General features: G+C 40.2%; 1 protein-coding gene across 2 annotated transcripts in view; it reads left to right on the forward strand.

Annotated features, from left to right (window-relative positions):
- NDRG1 (N-myc downstream regulated 1) overlaps positions 1–26617 on the forward strand; it is a 342384-nt gene extending 315767 nt beyond the window's left edge. Inside the window, exons 2-16 of one of the 2 annotated variants that reach the window (XM_048939708.1) lie at positions 1008–1089; positions 3337–3372; positions 9931–10036; positions 11756–11876; positions 13556–13618; positions 15685–15745; positions 16208–16294; positions 17681–17737; positions 18291–18394; positions 18759–18815; positions 19875–19926; positions 20700–20747; positions 22586–22621; positions 23784–23835; positions 24777–26617. In XM_048939708.1, the coding sequence (XP_048795665.1) occupies positions 1027–1089; positions 3337–3372; positions 9931–10036; positions 11756–11876; positions 13556–13618; positions 15685–15745; positions 16208–16294; positions 17681–17737; positions 18291–18394; positions 18759–18815; positions 19875–19926; positions 20700–20747; positions 22586–22621; positions 23784–23835; positions 24777–25042 (1209 nt within the window). In that variant the 5' untranslated portion in view covers positions 1008–1026 and the 3' untranslated portion in view covers positions 25043–26617. The remainder of the gene's footprint in view (positions 1–1007; positions 1090–3336; positions 3373–9930; positions 10037–11755; positions 11877–13555; positions 13619–15684; positions 15746–16207; positions 16295–17680; positions 17738–18290; positions 18395–18758; positions 18816–19874; positions 19927–20699; positions 20748–22585; positions 22622–23783; positions 23836–24776) is intronic. The other variant, XM_048939707.1, reaches the window with a different exon arrangement.
- The last annotated feature ends 1077 nt before the right edge of the window (positions 26618–27694 follow it).

A 27694-nucleotide genomic window follows, 5' to 3' on the forward strand; every position in this document is an offset into this window, starting at 1 on the left:
ATCTTAATTAATCAAGTGTTTGCCATTTCATAGGCAAACACTGCTATGGTCATTCATCAGACTTAAGAGGGAGCAGCCCCTGGCACTTTGTCTCCATGGAGGGAATGAAATATTCTGTTTTCTAGCTCCCAGTTTGGACTGATATATTCACCAAACTGAAGTACAGCTTGGTCAGTATGCAGACAGTGTGTTGCACCTGCAGAAGGATCTGCTGCACCATTTGTCTCAGCACTCATGTGATCTGGGCCTCCAGTGGTTGTTTCCAATCCATGTGCCCAATTAAGCTGGGCAGAGTGATGCTGTGCCTTTACTAGAGCAGGATGCAGCAATCTTCTTCCCTACTATGATAGTTTTGAAACCTTTTATTGCATAAGCTGCATTGGTGTGCAATTAAAGGCATGTTGTTTTTACTTGGTACACGGTACTGCTTGGGTTGTTCAAATCAAAGAAGGTTCCTGTTCCAATTTTACTCTTGGTAAGAGAGTAGAATGGTGCTTATGAGCATCTAATTTAGTTTACTTAAAGCAGAGATACTGGAGAGGGAGCCTGTATCTAAACAAAGAGAGTATTTAATCTAACTTCGAGAGAAGATCTTTGTGTAGCTTAGGTTATGCCTCCTTTCACATGTGAAATGAGAGTTTTCATGTGATTGAGTACTGCAAGAATCGTTGAATATCCCAAGTTGTGAGGGACCCATAAGGATCATCGAGTCCAACTCCAGTTGTGCTGTCCTTGCCTTACTTCCTTCAGCATCCTCTGCTCTGAAGTTGCCAAACTTTTGTTTTGATCTCACAGCCTTAACATTTCTTTAATCTCATGTTGTACAGGCCTGTGTACATAAACAAACCAGGGGATGTTTTACAGGAGATTCATAACCCTCTTGCAAAGCTGTGTTAAACTATAACCTGAGACAGCAGATCACTGGAGGTGGTGGAGGGGGAGGGTCTTTATTTGCTTCTGTATTTAATCTTTTATGCAAGCTGAAAACAAATATTTCTTCATCTTCACAGATACCAGCTACTGACCATGTCAACAGAGTTCCAGGATGCTCACCTTGCAGAGGTGAAACCTCTGGTGGAGAAGGAGGAGGTAATTATCTTAAACATTTTTAAAGCTTTTGTGTCTTCTTTCAGGATTCCTGTTGCAACTGTGCATTTATTCTTAGTTCTAACAAGCTGTATGGAAAGACAGATGAGAAACTGGTGGTGCAATAATAGTGGTTTTTGTTAATAAAGCAAAATTGAGTTTTAATTATTGCTCTGGTTGTGTGCTTCTTTAATTTTGATCTATTGTGAACATATTCAGGAAAAAAAAATAAATATATATATATATATATAGTTACAGTTCTGGGTTTATTTTGAACAGTTCCAATTGGACAAACTCAAGTAGATCTACCTATTCCTATAGACTTCTCAGTGCAGAGTTTCAAACTTTGCTCTGTCCTGTGCCTTTCATGGAGGAGCAGATATGCAGAGAGAGCCTTTACGATGCTCTTGGTAGTTCTGGGTGTGAAAGCATGTCTGCCCCATCATGTCTGCTCAGGTTGCCCTATGACTGCAGCATAAAACTGTTTTCAGCCTTTTGTTTTGTTTGCTTAACTCTGTTGTGCTTCTTTGCATTTGTTTTTGCACTATTTTTCTCCAAATCTCTTTCCACAGCATCTAGGGTCAGTGTCTGTTTGACTCTGATCGATGGTGCTCCTACCCTGTGCATGTTCATTGCAAATAATTCATTGGAATATTCAAACAAACTTGCTGCTTTTTTTCTTGAATCAAGGCTAAGATTTTTCTTTCACTTTCCCCAGTGATCGTCATTCTTGACACGTGGTGACATTTTCGTCTATTTTTCTACACTGAGATTCCTCATTGTTTTATTTGCTACTTTCATTTTTTATTCTCTACCTCTTTTTGAGTAAACACTTCGGGAAATTATTTCCACTTATGAATGTAATGAAATGTCTAGAGAAACTTTAAACACAGTTCCTGTGCCAAGGACATTGCATGAAAGCAAGGCTTTCAGGAACTAAGATCCCTTTCTAATGCCAATGTTGTTCAGTAGCAGCAAAATGAAGCCGAAGTTCTCTGGTTACTGAAATGTTTTTGCTTCAGAGTTCAGAAATGTCTTACACAGAAGAATTTCCTGCGTTTCTGCAGCATGTAGATGAAAAATTGCTATCTTGACGAGGAGCCCTGTGTGCTTTTATTCACAGTTTGCCAATGTGGGGAAAGTAGCGGAGTTAATCTGGTTTGATCATCTGTTGGGCTATCCTTATCATAAATGGAGGAAGTTTTTTATAGTGTTTAGAGAAAGTGGAAAAATGATTGCCTCAGATGACACTCAGCATATGCTAGGGTTAGTGGTGGAGATTGGCATTGAGTGAGTGATGCTCTCTTAAGTGTAATCTTACTTACTGTGTACTAGGCTTCTTTCTATAGCCAATTCTTTATTCCTGAGTGGTGATGGAGCCCTGTTTTGTACACTGTCTAGATGGTTGCTATACCTACATACACCTTCAATCTGTAGACCACTTGGAAACATGAGTGTTTGAAATTACTATGTTAAAAGGTCATGAGTCCAAGAGTGCAGATCAAAAGATTGTCTAAGGTTAAAAACATAGTCTGTAAAGAGTGAACTTGGACTCAGGCTGTAAATTGACTTCCATAAATTCATCAGCTCTTCACGTACCTGTTTGCATGTGCATCACAGTCCTTAATTACCTAAAGATCACAGCTTTAGTGTTACATTGTAATTGTGGTTTGAACTGCAAAGTTTAGAAGTCCATCCTCTAGATGGTATTACGCAAGGCAGAGTTGTATTGCTTCTGATATCTTCCATCCTTTTTAGGATGGAAGATATTAGATTTTTAGATTTTTAGATTTTTAGACTGCATGATCTCCTTGTCAGGCTCCTGAACTTTGCATTTTATTTCTGTACTTCTCCCTCAAGCTTTGACTTCCTGGTCACACTGCAGTGTAACAAGTGTAACTGCTCTTCCTACTGTGTGCATCTCCCTCAATGTAACTGACTCCTTCCAAGTTTTCTAATAGCTAGCAACGTCTTAAAGATGTGTCTTCCTTTGAGGTTATGGAGATGAGGAGGATGTCACCTTACTCTTTTTCTGATCTTAATGCAGGGGATGCAGAGGAGCTTGTCAGTAATAGCAATGGCTAGATGTAGGAGTGGACATTTAGACGTTCAGCAATATTCAAGAAATGGAGGGAAAGAGCTCTCCACTGGAGAACCAGTGGGTCAGAACACATGTCTCAGTGCACATACAAGTGCAGAAGTTTTAACTGCAAATGTTACCTGACTTAGTATCCTGTCATCTCTTCACAGGCTATCACTCGCCTCCTTCCAGACTTCGATGTTCAGGTCAGTGAAGCTATACTTCTGTTGTTGTTTTTTTTTTTTTCTTTAATAAAAGGGAAAACAGAAATTGGATCAGAAATGACTGGCTGCTCATAAAAAATGCTGTACTTGTGAGAAGGAGCCTGAATGGGGCTCTTACACTATCTTGTGAAAGGGACTGCAGGAGGTCTTTCTCAACCTAAAGCTGAGAAAAAATCATCCTAAAGAAATGAGTTGCAAGAAGCTCTGTTTTTTGCTAAAAGAAAGATTCTTCAGCTGTAGTAGCAAAATGAAAATGCACTCCTCCCACATGAGCATGCAGTTTCCCCAATTAATTTCCTTTCATTAGCAGTGTGTGTGCATTTCCTATGAGGAAATGTCCCTCTTGGTGTAACCCATTATGCCATTAGAAGTTTCCAAAATATTTCTGAAGCCTGGGAATCAGAGTAAGGCAGTAAGCAATCAATTTTGGCTGTACAAAGTGTGATGGCACTTTCCATACATTTATTTACACCCTGCACACAATTGTGCATGAAGTATACTGCCAGGTCCAATGGTGCCTTTCCATTTTTCTCATGTGATGTGTGTTTGAGAGGTGACTTTATGATTCTGTTTTCTCCTCTTTTAAATTATTTTATCTCCATGTGCTGAGTCTTGTTCTTGATGGCTCTTAAGCTACAACTAAGGAAATTAATGCTGGAGTCAGGTTGGGTTGGATTGGGAGAGAGAAAAGTGAGTGTGCACCTGCCTCAACAAAAAGAGTGAGCAGTGCATTCCCATTGCTGAGGACAAGGAGTATGAGTCAGAGACTGAGGCTTGCCAGGTGTCTTGTATATATCAAGGATGTTTAATGGGAGGTAGATCATACAGGAATAAGAGAAGCTATTGAGTTAGTCTCTTATATGTGCAAGCAGAGGTTTTTGAAAAAATAATCCTGTTGAATTCTGCAACATCTTGCACTTTATTTTCACTTCTTTATATTTTATTAAGTGCTTTACAAATTGGTTAGAAATCGAGCAGAAACACTGCTGTCACCTCCCTGGAAACCAAGGCAGGCAGTTATTGCAAACAACTTGCCCTCTTTCAGCAGCTCTTAATTTTTTAGCAAGAATGTAGTTCATATTAGTCTGACATTTTCCCCTTCATTCTTTCCAACGTTGAAATCCACTGCCTGAAGTCTTGATAGCCATAAGTTAAACTTCTCATCATGAGACTTTCTGCAGGCCTGTGCACAGCATGGGAGAAGCTTGTTGTTTGTGCCCAGATTGACCACTTGTTCTAAATAAATATGAATCCCAGATTAAGTCTGTAAATAGGAATACTGCACCATTTTGATTAAAAATCCAGAAGTGACCCATATTTTATTTCTATTCTTGGAATAAATTTGCTTGGCTTGTAAACAGTGTGTATATATAGGTTTTTAACTTGCAAGATCAAATTCTCTAAGCCATTTTGTTGGTTTTTTTCCCATGTTTTGGATTAACTGTCACTAATCCAGACCAGTGGTTTTTGCTATTTAGCCCTGTTCTGCCATCTCTTTCTTTTTCTAATGATGTTCCTTTCTTAAACTTTAATCTTTGATTGTTCTAGTTCAAGGAAGCAAAATGTGGGAAAACAACCTCAATCCCTTGTTTTAAGAACTGCTGTTGGAAAGGAGACTTTGCTTTGGTGCTTAAAACCACAAGAACCCTACTATGCATCTTCAAGTTCCCTTGTGGTTGATCTATGAAGAAAGATGGTTTGAAGCTGTTTTGAGAACCTCAATGACTTAATTTATTCAAGAGGTTCTGGAGGATCCAGGACACTCAGAACTGACAATGAAGCTCACATATGCCCTTAGTGAGTGATCTGTCCCTTGAGCATGTTTGGGAGAAGGAGGCATCTAGCTAAGAAAGGATCCCAGGACTCAGCAGGACACTCGTTTAGTGCCCGTATGTCTGTATAGGGATGTGACAGTTCTCTATATCACTGTCCTTTTTTGCAGACAAGTTATGCAGTGTTCAGTTAATAACTTCATTTCTGTCATCAGTGAAAAGTAGTGGCTGCCTGTGAGTGTATTTGTTCCAAGAAGAAATTTCATCTAGCTGCTCAGATTTGGAAAGAAGCAGGCTCTTACTTCACAGGCTATTTTTGACAAACTTTCCATTTTTGAAGTGACCCACTATGTAGCAGAATATCATCCTCCAAATTGCAAGATTTGTGTGTGGTTATTCTCTGGAGAAAAGCCATAAATGGAGCTGGATTTGATGATCCTTTTGGGTTTGTTCCCACTTGGTATATCCAATGATTAAATGATTCTGTGAGTTACTGGGAGTTGGCCAAGACCTGAGTTGAACGGAAGAATTGACAACTCTGAACTCCCACCACTCTGTACTGTCTACATTTCTGTCCGTGGTGCATACCTGAAGATAGAAGTTAAGTTATGCCTCCCAAGAACGTGACTATTCCTCGCCAAACCTGTTTTAGCACAGCTCAAGATAAGTTGGTGCAGTGCAGTGTGCCCTGTGCTGCTTTGTGTTGGCTGAATGCCCAATGTGCTTTTATTATATTTGCAGTTGAGTGCATTGGCCTATTCTTTTACCTGTTAACATTGGAGTCCGGGGAAAACTGTCTCCCTGCTGCTGTATACATTCCTGTGGCTCTATACTTCAGAAATGAGCAGTCTGCCAGAACACTGCTTTTTCAATAATGAAGGAAAGCTTTCCGAGCTGCGCAGAAGCTGTAGGCAGCAGAGAAGAGCTTGTCCTGTGCAATTCAGGGCTCATGGCATGAAAATTTACAAGCATGCAAGAATCCCTTTCTGTTGCCTGGAAGAGGGAATGAGTCACCATGGATGCAGTGGGAGACAAATCAGCATTGTGACTGATGGAGTGAATTTCCTATTGGGACCTTTCAAATAAAGGGAATAATGGGAATTATTAAAATAATCTTGATGGAAGATAATATTTTACTTAAAATACAAAATGCATTGTTTTTCGCAAAGTGGGCAATGTCTGGTTTTCCCTTTTAGACAGCAAAGATGGTTTGATTACATATTCAGAAAAACAAAAACAAAACAAAAACCTGTTTATAAACATGTTCATTCTATGTGTTTATCTGCCGGGATGGAGAGAGGAAGGAATAAAAGACTCTCGTGAGTTACTGTGTTGCCTCCCTCTTATAGACCCATAACAGCATCTCAAAAAATGTCAATTTGACCCAAAGAAAAAGAAAATATGCCATAGAAGAGAACAACTCCCTTTAAACACAGAGAGTCTGTCTTAAATTGCATGTATCATATGTATTTTTGTGTGTATTTTAGAGCACTAAAGAAAGACTGCACCTCTGTTAAAGTGAGATGTGAACAGATGGCATGCTTGTCTTTATCCTTCTATCGGATTAGTGTACCTTGGATGTTTTTCTAAGATAGTGTTTTAATACAAATCACTTGGTTGAGGAGCCTCTTACTACAATGTTGACGTTGATTGGGGTGTGCTGCCATCTGTTTTCAGTGCTCTGCTTTTTGAAAACATCCATGCCGACATCACGTAGACAAATCTCTTGATCTTTAATAGGATCAGTAGGGATGTTGAGTTTTTGGCTTGGCATCACTAAAGAAACAAGTTTAAATTGTTTTTTAGGAGAAAATTTGGGGCATTTTTCATTAAGAATTAACACTAATGGAGAACAGTGCAACATTATTACTATTGCATCGCAAGAGCCTTATTGTGAAGATAACGAGGAATTAAACTAATCGTTAAACTGATGGTGACTTTTGCCAGTAATTAGATGTGTGGTCTCCCATCACCTCTGAACTATTTTTAGTTGACACTGAGTTTGAACTAGACTCAGGATTCCAGTTAAAAATAATTAGCAGTGGAGGTCAGTGGGGTGGGCAGGTTCAGGTGTCTGGCTTTGTCACAAAGAGATTTTTTCTGTCCTGCACAAAGGATAAAGAACCTAAGGCTTGAAAGGTGGTCTCTCCTAAGGAAGTGTTCTGGGCCCTTAAGTGCTATTGTTGAGAAGGTCTAGCAATAAAACCCGATGATAGAGAATGCTGTTGTTCTCTAACTGAAAAGGAGATTATCTTTCACGTGAAGGTGTGTCACTCATTACTGGTGCTAAAATTCCCAACCTATCAGTTCTTATGCTCTCTACTGAGAATAATCTAAATGCAGAAGGAAGGCAGAATGTGGACAATATTAATTACTACTGTTGTTCAATTCTATTTATTAGTATTGCAAATCTCTGTATAATAAAATAATGAATGTACCTACAACACTCTACTTTTGCCAAAAGTGAAACTTAATTTTCAGGTGAGTGATATTGAAATATTTTAGACTAAGTGTTGCTTGTGAACTTTGGAAAATACAAGACTTTTAGCACTTAAAGTCAGACGTTGTTGCGTTGCTGTGCAGAATCATTCTCATTTCCATGAAGTTTTTAATTTATTTTTGTTCCTCGTGGAAGCTTTACTCCCACCTTATAGAAAAGAACTTGCTCCTAATTTTATGTAAAATAGTTTTGGGGTGGTTCAGCACCTCAAATTAATCTGTATTTACCAAAGTCTAATTGAAATGTCACCAGAAAATACTATGCTAATCACTAGTTCCCAGGTTTGAAAGTTGGCATTTGTACATTGTGTGACAGAGTTCATCTTTGATGTCTGAGCTCTAAAGAATAAGCACTTCTCCTGGTCAAACCTGACTCAAATCCTATTTAAGAATGACGTCCTCCTGAGTTAGTCTGTTCTGGGTTTTCTGGTTGGGCACTGTGGGTGTCATAAGCCTATGCAGAAAAGCAGCCTCTCCATATAACCCAGTTTCCTACTTGGGGAAAGTAGGAACCAGCTCCTGTCCTCTCTCTGCTTGGTGGATTTATCACCCTGTTTTGCCTAAAGATGGTACTGGATGTAGAAGACACAGCATACCTGCTAAATAATGCAGTGAGTATGCAGAGGAATTAACCTCTGGGGGAACAGAAAAGCTGAAAAGTGGTGTTTCAGTGTAGTGTAGAGCAGAGAGACTCTCCTGGTATTTGGGTGCATGGGGTGGTCTTGATTTGTTGGTGTGATCATAGCTGATGTAAATTGCAAGGAAAATAGGTGAAATATGGAACAGTGCTGCTTAGCATCCTTAAGTTCAACAAAACGCATTGACATATGAAATTACTGAGCCATAATTTAGATTGAATTAATTCATCAGATCTCAGAAGCTTCTGGATTTTGCTCTGAAAAGGTTTCTGCTGGAGCTGTTCGCTCCTAATTTCTACAGCATAATTTGTAGTATGTTTAATTTAATTTAATTTGGATTTTGCACCTGGGCATTGTTGCAAAGAGTAAATAAAGCCAGGCAGGAGCAGTATGCTGTACTGAATGACATGGATGTCTGTATCCTATGCAGAAAATATTCTTATGAAATATTAAAGCTGGTCACTAACTGCATACTGCTTTGATTCCATGAGAGTAACTGTAGATAGAAAATAACCGTTGTTCTGTAATTCCCCCTTACATACATTTTCAGGCTAACAAATTGCTTATGTCTATCTTAAGTACAAGTGTGAAAGAAACAAGAACTGTTCCATACGTTGAGGACATTGGTGCAAACTAAGTTTCATTTATCCAACACAGACATCTAGCAAATGGGATGGTAATGAAGGGGTCTCTGATTTGATATTAAAGGCATTTTAAGCTCATTAAATAATACAAAATCCAGTTGTGTCAGATAATAGCAATGGGCTGTTTAAGGTTGTTTCTGTGATAAGCACCACAGCATTGTTGTAGCCATATTACTTTCTTGCAAACTTCAGTTGAGTTTGCGCTTAGGTTTAAGCAATAGCAATCCATAAAGCTAACATGTAGCTGCCTGCCATATTTACTGCGGAAAGCTGCTCTAATCACAAGGTCCTGCAGTGTGATTAGTCTTTATGGTGAACACAAGCTATTTAATGGAGTGCTTTTTAGGGGAATATTAGTTATTTGCTCAGTTACGATCATTTTCCTAGAAAACAGAAGTGTTTTGGAAACTGGCACCATTGCAAATGCTGCTGGCCACGCTAGTGAGCCATTAGGCATCTTAAGTTATTTTAGGCATCTTTGCCCAAAACTACCTTTTTAAATTTTTAAATTTTTTTTTTCACCTTCATCTGTATTTCCCACTTCTTTTTTTTTTTTTTTATCTTATCCCCTCTTTTTTTTTTTTTTTGTTTTTTTGTTTTCTCCTTCCTTTTTTTTTTTTTTTTTTAGTTTTGTCTCTCCTATTCGTTTTCTTTTTTAAAGCTTTTTTGTTGTTTTTTTTTTAATACTGACTGTTGTGGTCAAAAACCATTTCCTCAGCATCTAGTTAGAGCTAGCAGCTTGAGTGCTTCTGTCATTGGCTGTCAACAGCAATAGATGACAGCTGTGTGAAAAACATTAGCAAAGAGCCTGCACCATGGGGAGGCTTGGAGCGTGTTAGCATGGGAGTTGCAGACGTCCTGGGGCCAGAGAGGCTGTGGACAGCCCTGAGATAGGGCAGGAGCTGTGTTCGTGGTCATGGCTGCCAACACTGGAGTGTTAAGTAGAGCCCTTCTACAATCTGACAGTTTCACCTTGTTCTTTGTCAGGAGCAAGATGTGGAGACCATGCATGGCTTAGTCCATGTCACCATGTGTGGGACACCAAGAGGGAATAGACCTGCTATCCTCACATACCACGACATTGGGTTGAATCGTAAGTAGGCTTTATATTTTATTGCATAGTGATGGCCTGGTTGGTTAACGTTATAGCTGTAGTCAAAAGTGTGGGATCCCTGATGGTTAGGAAACATTTCCCAGGTCCTCACACGCTTGTGTCTACTACATACTCACAGAAGGTACTTGCCTTTGTGCCTAGCCTAATTCTTCTCTTATGGCAAGTTTAACTCTCAGATTTACATGCTCCCAAAGAAAGTAATTGAATGTTTCACTTAAATGGGCGAAAGGATGTCCTGGTAGCTTGTAATGACTGTGTGTAAATGCTGTAAAAACATCTGTAGAGGAAGGCTGAGGCTGTGTTGAAAGCAGGATTGACAAGAACGCTGCTGTTGCTTTGGCTTGTAGGTTCCTGTCTGAAACCAGTCTTACACTTCTGTGGGTTTGTATGAATAGTGAGCCAAATCTGAATGATTAAATGAAAGCTGGTGTTGTATTAAGAAAGTGACTTTGACAAGTGCCTTCTGTCATATCTGTCATATTCAGGAATATAATGAGCTAGATGTCCCGATCTGTTGGTCTGTTTTTCCCACTAGTACCCTGATTCACACCATTTGCTGTTTGTAAGAAAGCTATCAGTTTTAAAACTAAAAACAGCTGCGAATCTTTAATGTTTGGCTTTTGGGGGAGTGGCAGCAGTGATACTACTCAGAAGAAAAAAAAAAAATCTCTTTTTTGCATATTTTTAGTAGCACTGCCTTATTTTACTTTGGGTTGTTAGTGGATCAGGGCAGAGCTTAATCTGGGTCTCATCTTTGAATAAAACTTTCTTTCTTTCTGGAGATAAAAAAATTATGATGAATAAGCTTTCCTTTTAAAGGAGAAGGGAGAAAGCTTTATGCCTATCTTGCATATTCTCCTAAAGCTGGATTTTAGCTGAAAATATTGTATATTCTCTAGTGATTTCTTTTGCATGCTGTGTAGTAAGAGGACATTCAGAAACACGCACAGATGTTGAGTTATTTTCTGCGCGTATCAGAGGCGGTGCTACAGAGTTCCTTCTTTCCACTCCAAGAGGAGAACATGCTAACCTTCTCCCCACACCAATGTTTGTTCAACATCACAAATCAAATCATCTCAGAGCTGGGGGCCTGCAGCATTCAGTATCCCAAAAGGACACTTTTGTCTTGAATTCCCTGCTGTGAGAGACACAAACGTAATGTTTATCTTGCGATACTTGGGCAGAAACACAAGTCACGATCTCAGAGCTGGATACCTTTTGCCCCATCTGTTTTGACATAATCCAAAGAAAAATGGCTGGACAAGTAAATGGATAATTTTACCTAAGCCAAAACTCAGTATGAATTTTCCTGATGACAGTTTATGACTATTTTACTTCTGCATAAGGAACATTTTCTTGATTTTTGGTGTACCAAGCCAGTATTTCTGGGAAGGACCAGAATAATGTGGATAAATGCTAGCTGGCCATGAGGAGAGAGCTTTTCATTTTTTTGCTTCAGGGTGTTGATACAATTTTGTACAAAGCACAGGTTGCTTTGCAGCAGGACTTCCTTATTCTTCCTTAAAAATAAAGAATTGTCACTTTTTCTGAGCTGATGGAGGGAACTTTTCATTAATCTGCAGTCCAGGTTTCAGCAGAGGTAACATTAATAAACAAGTGATTTTATTAGAGATGCAAATTTACTCATGAATAGACCATTTAATCTCAGCAAAATTATTTCGTGTTTTCATTTTCAAGACAAAACTTGCTTCAATCCTCTCTTCAACTTTGAGGATATGCAGGAAATCACCCAGCACTTTGCAGTTTGCCACGTGGATGCACCTGGTCAGCAGGATGGGGCACCATCTTTCCAAGCTGGGTGAGTTGTGAGGAAAACAGCCTCTGCTTTTAGAGTTATCTTTTGTCAGGAAAAAGAGCCTTTATCTGCAATTCAACTGAAGAGCAATTGCAGAAAGAAAAGTAGCATTCCTTTGAATGCTGATAATTTCTATTTAAGTTTCCAGAGCTCTGTTGAGTTTTGCCGGTTCACAGTAAACTTCAGGTCTGTAACTGTGTTTTATTGCCAATAACCACCCTGTTGTAAAACAGTTCCTCGACACATGCTTACATCTGCCAGTTTAAGTACTGGCTACCTTGTTTTGTAGTGACATCCGGCATGCAAATACAAAACAAAGTTGTTTCTATAAACAACACAGTCATTCACCACTGTATCACCTCTTTCCTAAGTCTATAGCTTCTAGGAAATGTCTGCACGGTAGTTGTTGGTAAATAGATATAGTAAGCTTCCTGAAAATTTAAACTAGTTGTACAGTAACAAAGTGATGTAAGCCATGGGATATCATAAATTACTGCATGCTCTTGACCATGTAACATATATGATGTTGTAACTCTTGGAAACTTGTGAGTTTTGAGTACTGCCTTTGCCAAAATGCTTGACTCATTTAGTGAAATGAGATGGGTTTGCTTGAAGATGCCCCTAGGTGGGGAGTCAGCTTGGTTGAGAAAGAGGGTAGCCAACATTGTGAGGTGGGGGACAAGTCAAGAGACAGTTGTTCTGTAAGAATTGGGTATTAAGGAGCTTGTACATACCTTATTGCATGAGCCATACCTTCTTAAATTTTAAGCTGGTCTGGCTGAGGAGGTCATCATGGGCCATGTTCTGAGTTAAATGCAGTGGCCCAGTTGTCTACTCAAGCAGGTGACAAAGCTATTTCAGTCACTTCAGTTTGTGTTTATTTGAATCAAAAGCTTTTAAGTGTCTTAACCTTCATGTCCTAAACAGGCATTAACACGTCTGAGTTGTCAACTGCACAACTGTCATAGTCTCTGCTAGTGATGGCAGCAGAAGAAGCTGAACTATGTTCTCCAGCTTCTTATGGTGGACTTTTTTTTTCCATTTGCTGCTCAATAGAGATTTTGTTAAAAAATTTCTCCTTTCAGAATTCCACTGTCACTCAGAAGCAGAACAAAAGCATTAATATAGAGCTGTCAAACGCCTTCAGCAGCTTCACAGCCTTTCTTTTGGCTTTAATTTCTCCATCAGTATCGATAGAAAGTTGTTGGTTTTTTTCATTTTATTGCTGTAGAAATGTACATCCTTGAAAACACGCAGGTGAATATTTGCTGAAGATCTCACACTGCAGTAGTCTGATTCTGTGACATGGGAGAACCTTTTTGTGGTAAACCAGAAGTACACATGTGGTGAATGTGGTTGGAGTCTCACCTCTGAAGTTCAAATACTTTATAGGTTTTAAGTATTGACTTGCTTTTTGGAAGAGATTTGCTGTGCTCTGTTTTGCTCTCAGCTGGAGCAGACATCTTTCCTGTAACTCACATAAAGTACCATACTGAGTATGCTCATACTCCTGTGAAATCACTTAATTGTACTTGCTCCTGATTTAAATTCAGTGCATGCTGACCGTGACCTGGCAATGGACACATTTGTTATTTAATCTGCAGTGACCACCTTTTCCCTAAATACAGCAACCTACTCTACTGAATGTGGCATAGGAACTCACAGACATGTATTTGTTATAGGTACATATATCCTTCCATGGATCAGCTGGCTGAAATGCTTCCTGGAATCCTGAAACAGTTTGGGTGAGCAGGATTCTTGACTTATTTTCTTCATTTACTGTCACTGTTTGGCATACCAAAAGGCATCTCTGCTGCCCCAAAGCTTCACACAGGCTACCTGACATTTTCCTAGAGTTACAGTTGTGGTTGTTTTTTAACTCCTCCATTATAGTTGGCTGCCTTTTAACTTTGATTCTGAAAAAGCTTATTTGGCCTTTTTTTTTGGAAAGTTTGTATATTTTTAAACAGGAAGCAATTTTGAGTGAAATCACATGTGCCTAATTTAGGGGTTTCCTCCAGTTTTTTTCTGTTTGTAAGGGACAGGGAATAGACAATCTGTTCTTCCCACTGAAGCAACCCACGTTTTCCTGTGTGGGTAGCAGAAAAAAACATAGCCCCATCTGAAGACACGTAGTGTTTTGTTTCTGTGGCTTGAGCATGTTCAAGGGTCAGTCCTGACTCATTAAGCCTCTTAGAATCATAGAATCACAAGGTTGGAAACAACCTATAACATCATCTAGTCCAACCGTCTCCTCATCCCCATTGCCACCACTAGCACTCTTCGGCCTGTGCAGATCCAGATTGCTGATGCTGAGGAACTTGGTGACAGTGTTCATATAATCGTGGAATGGTTTAGATTGGAGAGTTGGATCATCTGCTTCCAGCCTCCCTGTTCCTCTGCCGTGTACCTGCCGCAAGTTTAGCTGTGTATATTCCTTCAAAACTTAGTTTTAACTCGAGCTATTCATAATGCCTTCCCTACTAAAGTGCTAGGGCACCTGGTGTGCAATGAATCATAGAATCATTTGAGTTGGAAGGGATCCTTAAAACTCATCTATCCCTACTGCCCTGCAATGACCAGGACACCTACGGTTTGAGCAGTTTAGAATCTGCAGGTGAGCACCTTGCAGGTTTTTTTCAGACTAAGGAGAGAAAATCTGACATTCAGGGTTAGGTAGCCTTGGAGGGCAAACAGGTTGGGAAGCTGATGGAGCCCTCAGTCTCAAAACACCACCTCACTTTAGACAAACTAGTTGTTACAGTATCTTGACTAGATACTCCTCTGATCTCTCTACCTTTGTAAAACAAGGGTGTGGTTTTAAACCTTCTTTTTCAAAATCAAAGCGCATTATTGCCCATTTAAAAAAAAAAAAAAAAAAAGGCAACAACATGCTGACATAATGTCAATACCTTGAAAACCAACTAAACTGGACTTGATTTAATATTGTAATGAGAATGAAATCTTTCTCAAGATATTTTCCTAAAAGCATTGCGTAACCTGTTTTTCTGACAGGTTTTGTCTAGTCTCCCTTCCACGTATTTTCTAAGACCTTGAAGGCGATGCTTTAGAACCAATTTGAGCAAATGCAAATATTTGATTTGTCTCTGCCCTGCTTAGTTCTGAAGTTTAATCTCACTCACTCCAGCAACTGGATAGCAGGAGAGGTTTCCCTGCCAGCTCCCTGCTAGAGAGGACTTGGCGTCACAATTTGATAGCAGAGGGCAGGGGAGTCTGGGGTGGAGTTGTTGTGTTTTGACTGCAGACCACAGGACTCTATCTTAGAAGTTTTTCTGGCAGAGGAGCCATTTCCTTCCAGAGTCAGAACAATGCTGTTGTTTCTCCATGTATTTACTTAAGGATAAGTGAGGATTGCTGCTGGGCTGTAGTGTGTGAGCACCAGAGTCTGCTAATCTCCTAAAACCAACTAGTTGCTGTGCCCTGCTCTTTACTGGAGGTATTGCTGAAATCTGTGGTTTGCTCTAGATGTGATCTGCCCTTTCACTGGTGTTTGCAAGAAGAATCATTGAATCATTAAGATTGGAAAAGATAACTAAGATCATCTAGTCCAACCATCAACACATCCCACCATGGCCACTAACCCATGTGCCATGCCTACCCTATCTACTCTAACTACAGTACCTCCACCACCAATCTGGGCAGCCTGTTTCAATGCATGACCACTCTTTCCCAGAAGAAATTTTCCCTAATATGCAGCTTGATAGGAAGGCTGCTGATAGGGTTTTGTTTATTTCTGGTGTTCTCTTACTGATTTGTCTCCTCTATCTCATGCCACATAACTGCTGTGCAGGCTGAAGAGCATTATTGGAATGGGAACTGGAGCTGGTGCCTACGTCCTGACCAGATTTGCTGTAAGTGTCATGGAGCCTTCTTAAAGGCTTGAACCCCATTTCCTTGAGGTGTTGCTGCCCCCATAGGGTGAGCAGAGAATTCCTGCTCTGCTGTGTGCATTTAAGCAAGCAGCCAGGCTTTTAAGTGGAATACCACAGCCTGCAGGATAGCTCAACCAAAAGACCTAGATTTTCCATTCTAAAGCCTGGGCTCTACCCAGTTGATTTACAAAAGGTTTTTTTAATGGGAGTTCTCTATTTAGACTGAGGGTGGGGAAGATGTTAAATCTTAATGTTCTCCAGCTGCTCAGTTGAATTGCTTTAATGAAATCCTTTTTCCATACATGTGCTTGTTTTGTGCAAGATAAAACTACACCTACTGCCTTTCTCCCCAGGAGATAATTCGCTAATTTAAATTTTATGCTGACTGTCAGCTTGCAAAGGACACAGAATGAATCTTAACTCAAACCTTTTCTTTTGTAGTTAAACCACCCGGACATGGTGGAGGGATTGGTTCTCATTAATGTAAACCCTTGTGCTGAAGGTTGGATGGACTGGGCAGCAACAAAGGTAAACATTTTTTAAGTCAGAAAAATAAATCATATTGTGAGGCGGTCAGGCATGAGGAGCTGGACAAGATTGTGTGTCGAGACAGGGCTACAAAGAGAAAAATATCTTAGACAAATTTCTTTTGGGTTTATTTTTTCATTTTCAAACATACCTCCTGTAGGGCTAGCGATAAAAATAAGTGCTGCTTACCCATGGTATAATGGAGCTGTTAGGTACAAACAATACTTGAGAGCTGGTAATGACTCAGGGAAAAAGCTATTTTAACCTGGACATGAGATAGGTTTGGAAACAGCATTCTTCCAATTAAACTTCAAGCTTAGTGTTGCTTTTCTTGCCTGTGGCTTTGTTTACAAGCATGGTCCAAAATATTAATTAAAACACAGGAAAAAGAAAATGTTCAAAACAACATGTTCCTGGTTTAAGCCATTTAGCTGAGTCTTGGATACCAAAAAGAGTCATAAAAGAGCATTTGCTATGATAACTGCTGGAAAGGCTGCCCATACAATTAGACTTTTAAGTGAACTTGTTCACAAATAAAGAATCCCCTGTAAACATCATTCTTTTGTAGCTATAAGATTACAATGTGGGAGAAATGTGGTGAGAACTGGTTTCAAGCAGCCTCAAGGAGCTAATAGGTATAAATGTTACATTATGCATCACTCAGTTTTAACTTACTAAAACATTTTTTCAGAGGAGACTGAAAAAGCTGGCACTTCATATCATTTAGGGTCATGTTTTAATGAATGACAGTTACTATGAACACACAAAAGTACAAAAATTATTGTTTTGTCTTTTAAGCATACATACAGAGATCCCATGTAAATGTCCCAGGAGACATTAAGTGATCTGGATTTGCATTTATTAACTCATCTACAATGAGATATAGCAGTTGACCCTTTGGGGTTATCTCATGCAATATTTCTCCATTATTAAATTCTTTCACATCTGTGTCTCTGCTGTCCACCTCTCCTAGGTGCTGTCGACCTCAGGTGTCCCTTGTATCCTTCAGTTTTTCCAAACTAAGAGGATGTATTCTGGAATTTGACCTCTATGGTCCTTAGGTTCCAGCTCCACATTACTGTCATTGTGCCATTGTGTTAGGGGTGGTATTGGACAGTGAGGTTAAATTGCATGCATCTGGCTGATTTTCAGAGAGTAATTCCATATATACTTATGCCACTAGTAGTGTGCTCCTTGCATATCTGCATTAGTAAAAAACATTCTATGAGAACAACTCAAACATAATTGATGCCTAATGATGTTATAGTAGGAATGGAGGGGAAGAACATCGGTCCAGGATAAACATCCATTCTTCTACTTAGGGGTAATTAAAAGGTTTCAAAAGATAGTTTTAATATCACATACTTAGATAATCTTGCTGTTCAGATTTCAGGTTGGACAAATGCTTTACCAGACTTGGTCATTTCACATCTCTTTGGAAAGGTAAGCACGTTCAAATCATTAACCTAGTCTTTTCAGTCATCTGCATTTACCTCCTGGAGCTGGAAGAGGGGATAATCTTTCACTTAAGTAGCAAAATTTAATTTTAAACTTGTGGGATAGGATTAATACTTGCATTCCCAGCTCTTTGAAGTATGGATGCTGCAGTGAAGCTAGCTGAGTGCCAAACAACCAAGTACAGTGCTGTCATGGCAACTCCAGAAGATGTAGCTACCAGTTTGGCTTGCTGATATTTAAGCACGAGTAGAGCACTAGTGTGCTTTTATACAGTAATATACTTATATCTCTGAGAAAACTGCTTACTAGTACAAATGATGTTCTTCAGTGCGAGCCTACTCTTAAATTGAAAAACATGGAACAACAGTCAGATGTTAATGTTAACTCTGGGTGATAAAACTGAGTGCTGCAAATTGTTCCTGCCCTAAGAGTGCACTCCTGTTGTATGGATATGAGCCTGATACATGACTGCTGTGCCATGTCTTCAGATCCTCTCAGAAAACAGCCCCTGTTCTGAACAATTCTGTTTCCACTGTAGGAAGAGATTCACAGCAACCATGACCTGATCCATACTTACCGTCAGCATATTATTAATGATATGAATCAAACCAACCTTCATCTCTTTGTCAACTCTTACAACAGGTAAACGTATTTACCTGATTTTTAACTGGAAACTGTTTTAAGAGGCTGTCCAGCTCTTTTTCAGCCTGTGTTATTTGTGTGGTGGAGTTACTTGTTTTCCCCCCTTATGAAATTCTACTTGATATGCACCTTTAGGGATCTCAGGTGTTTTGCTTATGAGAGAAGGTCTTCATGTGTTTATGGGGAGACAGATGGTACATGTGGACATTGATACTTCAGTTTAAAAGTGTTTCACTATCAGTTATGGAGATTAACGTATCAGATTAACATATTGTGAGCATCTGTGCTTTCTGTAAACCAGAATTTGGAAGCATCTGTTAAATTTCAGCGTGTCAAAAATATTTGTCTTCTTCATTTTCTTTAGTCGTCGAGACCTAGAGATTGAGCGCCCTGTTCCTGGATTAAATGTTGTCACCCTTCAGTAAGTGTTTTATTTCCCATCAGTTCACTTGTATGTGGTGTGAGCCGAGAGATGGAATCTGGGTGCATTGCATGGACACTATAGGGCTGTAGCTGAGTTTCTGGCAAGGTCCTGTAGCTTCATCTGGGAGCTGAATTGTTGTGAAGTCAGGGACATTCAGTACGGAGAGTTCCCCGTTTCAAACTTCAGAGACACATTAACTACATAGACAAGTAGTGCCTGCCATGTACTGTGTACTGCGAACTCCGTGCAAAAACCAGACTAGGTGCTAAAAAAGTACTTAGCCTGGAAGTCTGTCCTCGTTAAAGGGAACTACAGCTCTGGATGCACTACAGCCATGCCTACCCAACCAGAGAAACATAATCAAAACCAATTTGAACAACAAAGGAAAGTGAAACAGGTGTAAGAACGGTTATCTACCAGATTTTCTGCTGGTAGCTTTTTACTTACACAGCATCTTGTAAATGAAATAGTTTTCCAGTCCTCTACTGATCTTTAAACATGGGAAACATTCGCTCATCTGCCAAACTGGTTGGAATTGGCTTACAGTCCAAAAGTTAGAACTGGGGGAGCATTGGGGAGAGGGATGAGACTTTGAGGCTGATACTCACGTTCAAATCCTTATTGATTTGAAAAAAAAAAAAAAAGAGTGATGGGAAGGGCTGATTGCCACAAGATGAGAAAAAGGACAGGATCTCAGGCAAGGCGTCAAGGCATGTCTGTGTATCTGCACTTCTGCTGTGTGGGTGACTGAGTACTGGCATTGGATGTCCAGAGAGGCTGTGGGGTCTTCTCCTTGGAGATCTTCAAAAGCTGCCTGGATGTGGTCCTGGGCCCCCTACTCTGTGTGTCCCTGCTTCAGCAGTGTTGGGCCAGCAGATGGATCCAGAGGTCCCTGCCAACCTCAACCATTCAGAGTGTGTAATATGGGGTGGTTTATGTGTGCCAGGAACACACAACACATAATTTTCATACACCTGCCTTATCCTTTCCAGGGCACAAAATGAAGCTGAGGGCTGCATCACAGAAATAATACAGCTTTTGTATGCTTCCTTGCAGGTGCCCTGTGCTCCTGGTAGTTGGTGACAGCTCCCCAGCAGTGGATGCTGTGGTGTGTATACTGAACCCTCATCAACACAGTGTTGCTAGGCAGGTGACTCAAGATGCTTAGCCAGCCCAGCAAAGCTCCCAGCAGCACAGCAATCTTGCCAGCCATCGAGTCAGCCCAAATGACAGTCCCCTTTCAGACCACGGGAGAGCTGCCATTATTCCTAACTGTTTGTGCCCTCTGTCTGTGCATCATTATTTAATAGCTCCCGCATTAAGAACAATTGCCACAGCAGTTCCAACGAACTGCAAATATTTTCCTTTAGAGAGGGATCTGCTGCTGGTATCTGAACTTGTTCTGTGGCATTGGAGTCCTGCCATGGGTCACTATGGAAGCGAAGAGCTTCTATTTGTCTATTATTACTTGCCCCAGATGACTGAGTGACTTCAAGTGCTGTGCCCTAACAGGCATAGCCAGCCTGCTGGCTGGTGGCCACGTGGCTGCTCACCACTTGGGACGCTACCAGATGACCCCAGATTACAAGATAAACAACCCTTGTTGCCACAAGAGTGCCAGACACGTGAAAAAAAAAAAAAATCACAAGCCCTAGCTAATGGATTTGTTTTATGCATGGCAAAGAATACAGTTGTAAATGTGAACTGACACTTGTTCAGCTGTATACAATAAGATTATATATAGTATATATGTATTGTCTTTATGCAGAAGCCTAAGGTACCAAAGTTAGTCTGCATTAAGCCAGAAACCAATGTTTTCAGCAAGCAGTTCATATTTTTGTATCTTGTTACCATGCCTTACCCTGCACTTCTTTCACATAGGTTGAATGCAATTCAAAGCTGGACCCAACAAGAACAACACTTCTGAAGGTAATAAGAGCTGTTTCTTTTAAACTTCACATTCTCCTTATTTAAAATATAATGGATTAATTGAAAGAGCCAGACCACTGCGACGCAGTAGAGGTGGCACAGTGAAATTTCTGATGTGGAAGGGTAGTGCCTTCAGGATAATAAAAGGGAGTCTATGAGAAAGATGAGGACAGATAATTTAACAGAGTCTGTTGTGATAGGACTAGGGGAAATGGTTTCAAACTAAAATAGAAGATTTAGACTGTATATATGGAAAAACTTTTTTACAAGAAGGGTGATGAGACACTGGAACAGGTTGCCAAGAGAGATGTAGCTTGCCCCTTCCTTTCCTGAAGACATTCAGTGTCAGGTTGGATGGGGCTCTGAGCAGCTTGCTCTAGCTGTAGGTGTCCAAGTTCAGTGCAGGGGAGTTGGACTGGGTGACCTTTAAAGGTCCCTTCCAAATCAAATGATTCTACGCTTCTGTGAATATTCTATTGGGATAAAACAAGCTGGGAGCTTCTTGTCAGTGCTAACAACAGGGAACCTCACAGCCCCTCTATTCTAGAACACCAGACATGAGACTTAGAATGCTCAGTGTTTCACATACCCATAATGAATCTGACCAGAGCTGGCAGAGCTGGTGTTTGAAAAGGGCTTCAGAGGGGTGAAAATGGAAAACAACCCACTCTATTTTCCTCTGCACCTCAGCAAATTTATAAGATGAGTAGGGAACTGATCTATCTCGCGTAGTATTGACATCCTGCCTTCTGTGCAGACACAATGCAGGACAATTTATATTTGGAAATAACTTCTGTATTTTCCAAAAAAGTTGGTAAGTTGAGCCAACAAAACTGCAAAGAATCATGTAGTCTTTGGTATTTGGCATTCGTAGTATGGATGCAATCTCTAACTCATTAATGATGCTTAAAGTATGATGATTATAATAGCACACAAATGTTGACACAAACTTGGTCATCCTTCTACTGGGAAATTCTAACGACCTCTCTTTATTAAACTCTCCAGAGGAAATGATAGTAGGCAATTATATTTTAAATTATTTTTCCTCCTAATGTTGGGGAGTTCCAACTCTGACCTACTACATGGCCATGGCAGATTTATCCTAAGGAAAAATCTGACACTGTCTCTAACACTTGTCAGTGACCAGCCTTTGCCCATCCAAGGATACGACTGATGCTAGAACCTGCTGCAGGCCTGTTTTGCTGCTAATTAATCCTAAATAGGATTTGGGGTTTCCTGTAATTCACAACTCAGCTGTTTTCAGCTTGTGGTGTTCCTTGGAACAGAACTGTTTTTGTTGGGATGACGTCGAGGGGTGGAGTGGCAGGAAAAATGAAGTGCTCCAAAAATATTGCATGCACTCAAGATAGCTTTCTAATTTGGCTTTCTCTGCTTCCCTTTGCAAGTCAGGCTGATGCTTGCCATCCACAATCTCAGCAAGTGTTTTTACCTCACCTCTGAGATTTAGGCAGTTGTTTTCTCTCCCCTGTCATTAAGGTCAATACTGCATCGCATTACTGTAATTCAGAACTGGAGATGTAACCAGGACTATCAGGCTAGTTTCTAAGAAAGTGATCTCTTCTTATCAAAAACATTTATTTGTAGCTCTAGCTGATGCTTTGCCTGAGGGTCAAATAGCTTCAGAGGTTTTCTGGGGTGCAGTCGTTGCTTTCATGAATGCTCAGCTACTTGCTTTAGTGCACTCTTCTACATGTGTGTTACTCGTACAAGAAAAGGAAATGCTTTCCTGCCAGATAGCTAAAAAGGTCATTTTAGTGTATCCTGAGCACAAATGAGTTCCTCTGGCAATATTCTAACTGTTCTCATCCTCATTTCAGATGGCTGACTGTGGTGGGCTCCCTCAAGTTTCCCAGGTATGATTTGGCTGACGGAAATCCTACTAATCCTGTTCTGAAGTGTGCCAGGTTGCAACAAATGGGTGTTTTCCTCCGGGGTACTTGCTGTTCCCAAATTTCAGCCAAAAGGGTGGTTATGATTACTTGAATAATTGAGTCAATTGGTCATCTCAGCTTTTTTTTCTTTAAAGACCAATAAAGCTCAGAATTAAGAATAGAAGGGGTTATTGTTTCCACTAATTAAGTCTTAACCAAGAAAAGGTTTGATGTGGGAATGAAAAGATATTATTTTATGCCTGTCTACTAAGCTAACATAGATTAAGGCTTGTGCACTAGCATTTTCAAGCTGAATTTTTACTTGGACTATTTTTAGTACAGATCAGGAAGGGGGGAGGCAGGGAATAACAATGCCGTGTTCTCATGTACACTGGCCTGACTTGACTGAGAATGAAGTGGAATTTCTGAAATATGTTTGGGTACAATTTTGGGGACTGATCGTGAAACCAGGCTGGAAAAGTTAAAAACGTACTTATGCTCTAGTTCTGCTTCACTAAAAATGCTGACCTATAAATCAGGTTCAGTCCGTACTTTGCTGCTGTGATAGATTCCGTTCTTTGCATTCATTCAGGAAAAAACTATGCCAAAAATATTAGCAGTATTTGCAAACTGAGTAACTGAGGTAGAGGCTGATCTGGCTGGTGCATTATCAGCAAAGAAAAATACTGCAAGATCATCAGTCATACAATTGTGCTTGGATATTTCCGCTTAGATTTTGCCCTGTAGAGGTAACTGTTGACTCTCACTGCTTGGATTTGTTCTCTGCTGATTTGGACCCAGTATGAAATGCCTCATATGAGGCGAGTTGTTTTACTTTGATTCATCTGCCTAAATAACTGCACTAGTAAAGTTTGGACTGGGCATAGACCACTTACAGTCACTTATCCAAAAATGTCATTCTCAAATGCTTGTCTCCTTCTGTTAATACAGTGGGGCAGAGAAGCAGATGAGGGAGGGCAATAGTGGCATTTCCTCATGTAAATGAAAAATTCAGGGGAATTCAGAAGAACCTAGAAAATACTTAATATGTCCTATGAAGGTCAGACATCTGTGGCATCTACCATACTGTAATATAACTAAATTGCTGATCACTGTGTACAGTAATCTTCTGTTTTTCTTACAGCCTGCAAAACTTGCAGAAGCTTTCAAATACTTTGTTCAGGGAATGGGATACAGTAAGTATTGGTATTGGAATGGTTCCTGTAGCTATCAAGTATGTTGGGCATCTAAGTATTCAGAGGGCCTTTTGATCACAGATATTTGGTCTTTTCCCTGTTGACATGCATTTGCAAGAGGGAAAAAAAAAAGACTACCATCAATGTCTTGGAGAGGGGTTTTGAGTCCAAATCATCTCATCAGATAGTAGGAAGCTTTGTAGATAGTTTTCTGTTGCAAAGTAATTCTCCAAAATAAAGGTGAAGTTCTTTTGCCCTTTCTTTATTTATCTGACTAACTGTATGTAATTCCCAGGCATCTCATCTAATCCATGTTTTCCTATAATCATTATTCATACTATTCTGTCAGTTCTTTAATGACCAGTAGGTTGAGGAAGGGATGCTTTTGTGTTTCAGAGGATGCATGAAGATATCCTTAAACTAAACGGCTTCATACCAAAGAGTGCAGGAGGCAGCGTTTCACAAAGTTGCAAAATATCTCTGAGGCTTTTGGTCAGATGTGTGATATGTGGATCCCAGCACAGGTTTGCAGGTGATCTACTGTATTGGCTACAGGGGAAACATTTGGTCCTTTCCTTTCATCTTCCATTTTGCTCTCCAAGCCCTGAAAGTTAAGATGGCATAGTGGTGACTCCATTCAAGCGGAGTCTGAAGCAGCAGTCCTTTCACTGCCGAACTTGCACTCTCCAGCAAACTCAACTGCCTCCATAAGGAACAGGAACTTGGGGTTTTACACATGGTAAAAACAGTGCTTTAACTTCTATGTGTGAAGCTACCTTGAATACTGTATTCAACATGATGGGTAGTTAGGGCTGGAAGTAAGGCAAGGCTTTCTTCCAAGCTTAGACAGCAAGTTATTAATGAAAGTCAGACAGTTGGAGTAGACGATCTTAGGGGTCTTTTCCAACCTTAATAATTCTGTGATTCTGTGATTCTTCCAGTGCCCTCTGCTAGCATGACCAGGCTGATGAGGTCCCGCACTGCTTCTGGCTCCAGCGTAACCTCCTTGGAAGGACAGAGGAGCCGGTCCCACACTGGGGAAGGCATGAGGAGCCGGTCCCACACTGGGGAGGGAACTCGGAGCCGATCCCACACTGGGGAGGGTTCCAGGAACCGCTCCCACACAGACACACGCATCGAGCTGACGCCGAATTCAGCCAGCAATGCTGAGCAATCAGGCCCCAAGTCCATGGAAGTGTCCTGCTAAGCGTGTGAGGGAGGTTTAAACTGGTCACAGTTTGAAAAAATAAAGGATGCCCCTTGTGTATCACAAAAACATAACTGGTATTAATCTCAAGCTATTCTGTAGGATGAGCTCTGTTCTCCAGGGTCTGATGGGGACCAAAGAAAAGAAGCATCTCATTTGCTCTATTGTTACTCTTGTAACTCAGACAGTTGCTGCTATTTTGCCCTCCTTCAGTGGATGCCAAATTCAAAAGGAAACTTGCCAAAAGCCGATATGGTTGTAAACACTTCAGAGTCAAACCAGACTTGCTTAATATTCTTCTTCAAAATCAATTACTTGCCCCTTTATCTCTAATTCTCTTGAAGTAACTGGCACAATTTGAGATGAGCTTCAAAGAGAGGGAGAAAATCACTATTATGGATGGCTTGTTTTTTTTTTTTTTTTTTTAAAAAAAAAAAAGGAAACAAATGTGTTATGGCCTCATGTTGAAGCTGGAGTTGAATGCATTGTATATAGCTTGACTTCAAATGATAGAGAAGTTAATGTATCGTGCATTTATAGGCCTTCTAATTCATTAGTTTTCCTACACATAATAATATACTACTAAAATAGACAAATTTAATGTGACTTTAAGATGAACTAAATCTTTAAGCTTTTTTTATTTCACTTTTTTGAGATCTAGGTCCAGTCTTCCTTTCTTTCCCCCTTTCTAGACCCTAAAATCTGCTTAGCCAAGTGAGGACAGGATTAAATTTTATAAGCAAGGAAGCATCTCCTCTTTGGGATCTTGGGCCAAAGGGTTTATAGTGCTGCAAAAAAATGGTGTAGTCTGAGAAAGTAGGGTAGCCATACATGCCAGGAAAGCAAAAGCAGATTGATTTTTACTTCAGACAGCTTCCTATGTCTGCAGCTCAAGTTTTTGCGTCCAGCACAATTGAAAGACATTCAGAATCTGTAAGCACAGCCAGATCCAGCTGTTCTTTGTCAGGAGAGATGAATAAGTGTGAAATGGCATGTAATTAAATACTGTACATTCAACTATGGCTAATTACTAGATTTGAAACTGAGATCTCACTGGTGCTGGGAAGCATATTTGAGAAAGTGATGGAGCAACAGTACTGTAACTGCAAAATACAGTGTTTAATGACTTTGTAAATGTAATGATCTGCTGGTTCTGCATCTTTAAGTAGCTGCCCGATACCTTGGGTTACTTCTTTTGATGTTGGTGATTTGATATCTTTCTGCCAGTCAGATTTTCATAGTTGGATGTCCTTAAGTTTGTCCTTCAACAGGATGGGATTTCCTGAGTACTGAGTGCATACCTGCTGCATTGCAGCCCTTGCATAAACAAGGAAACTCAAAGACCATGCAGTTAAATGGCAGATGTTAATACTTTGGGATTGCTTGTTCAGAGGAATGCCATCTAGATTACTTTATATTGACTAACTCAGCTCTCGTGTAGGATATCTGTAATGGTTTGTGGGAAGAACAGACAATTTCAAGAGAGAATAAAGCTATTGTGTAAAGTCTATCAAGAAAAGTTTCTTAATGAAGTATTTGTATTTATTTCAAAACAAATAAATTTGTAACTTTGCAGTGTCGTGTGTCTTCATCTTTTACCAGGAGTACAACAAGCTTGCTTAATGGGAGCTTTTTCCTTGTCACTCCTTTGTAGAAATGAAATCTTTTTTCCTCATTCTCCCATTCCTGCCCTTCCCTACTTTCATGCTCTGAGCTTTTTTTTTTTTTTTTTTTCTCCCCACTCCAGTGTAGTATTTATACTAAGAAAACACGAAACATTCTGGTATGAAGTGTTACTGGCTGTTCAAAATACTAAAGGATAATTTCTTCTCAGAAGGAGTGGTGAGGCACTGGATGCCCAGGGAAGTGGCAGAGTCACAGTCCGTACAGGTGTTCAAGAAATGTGGAGATGTGGCACTGAGGGAGAAGAGTTAATGGGCATGGTGGAGATGAGTTGATGGTTGGGCTAGGTGACCTTAGTGGTCTTTTCCAACCTTAATGATTTTGTGTTTCTATACAATCCTGTCTTTCTCACAGGAATTGGTGTCTTCGTTACTGCACCCTTTCTTTCCTCAGCCTTTGAGGCTTTTGAATTCTGGGTGTGTGAACCTGCCTTTGGAGGTATTTTTGTCTGTTGACTGCCTTGCAGTTACCTCTCTGTGTTTCTAAGTACTGTTCTTTTTTGAATCTCACATTAAAACAGTAGGGATCCCCTCTTCCAAATAATTTTGAAAGAAAACCCCAAACATAAAAGAAAGAGGAATCTGAAGATGCAGGAAATAATTAAAGCACTGTTTTATTTCTGTCCTTAAAGCAGAAGTATAAATTTGCTTTCTCATGCCAATCTGGGTGCTGGCAGACTGGTTTTATGTACACTGGTGCTCTTGGAATCAGAATAGTTTATGTTGGAAGGGACCCTTAAAGGTCATCTAGTCCAAATCCCTTGCAATAAACAAGAACACCTACAGCTAGAGCAGGTTGCACAGAGCCCCATCCAGCCTGAGCTTGAGTGTCCCCAGGAGCACAGGGCATGTATCACCTCTCTAGGCAACCTGTTCTAACACCTCACCACCCTCTTACCTAGGCACCATTGTAACATATTGGGAGTTTCAGGGATAGGGGGATTTTGTGGCTTTGCTGAAACAATTTTGA

The sequence above is a fragment of the Lagopus muta genome, chromosome 3 (assembly GCF_023343835.1).
Source record: "Lagopus muta isolate bLagMut1 chromosome 3, bLagMut1 primary, whole genome shotgun sequence".
Lineage (NCBI taxonomy): Eukaryota > Metazoa > Chordata > Aves > Galliformes > Phasianidae > Lagopus > Lagopus muta.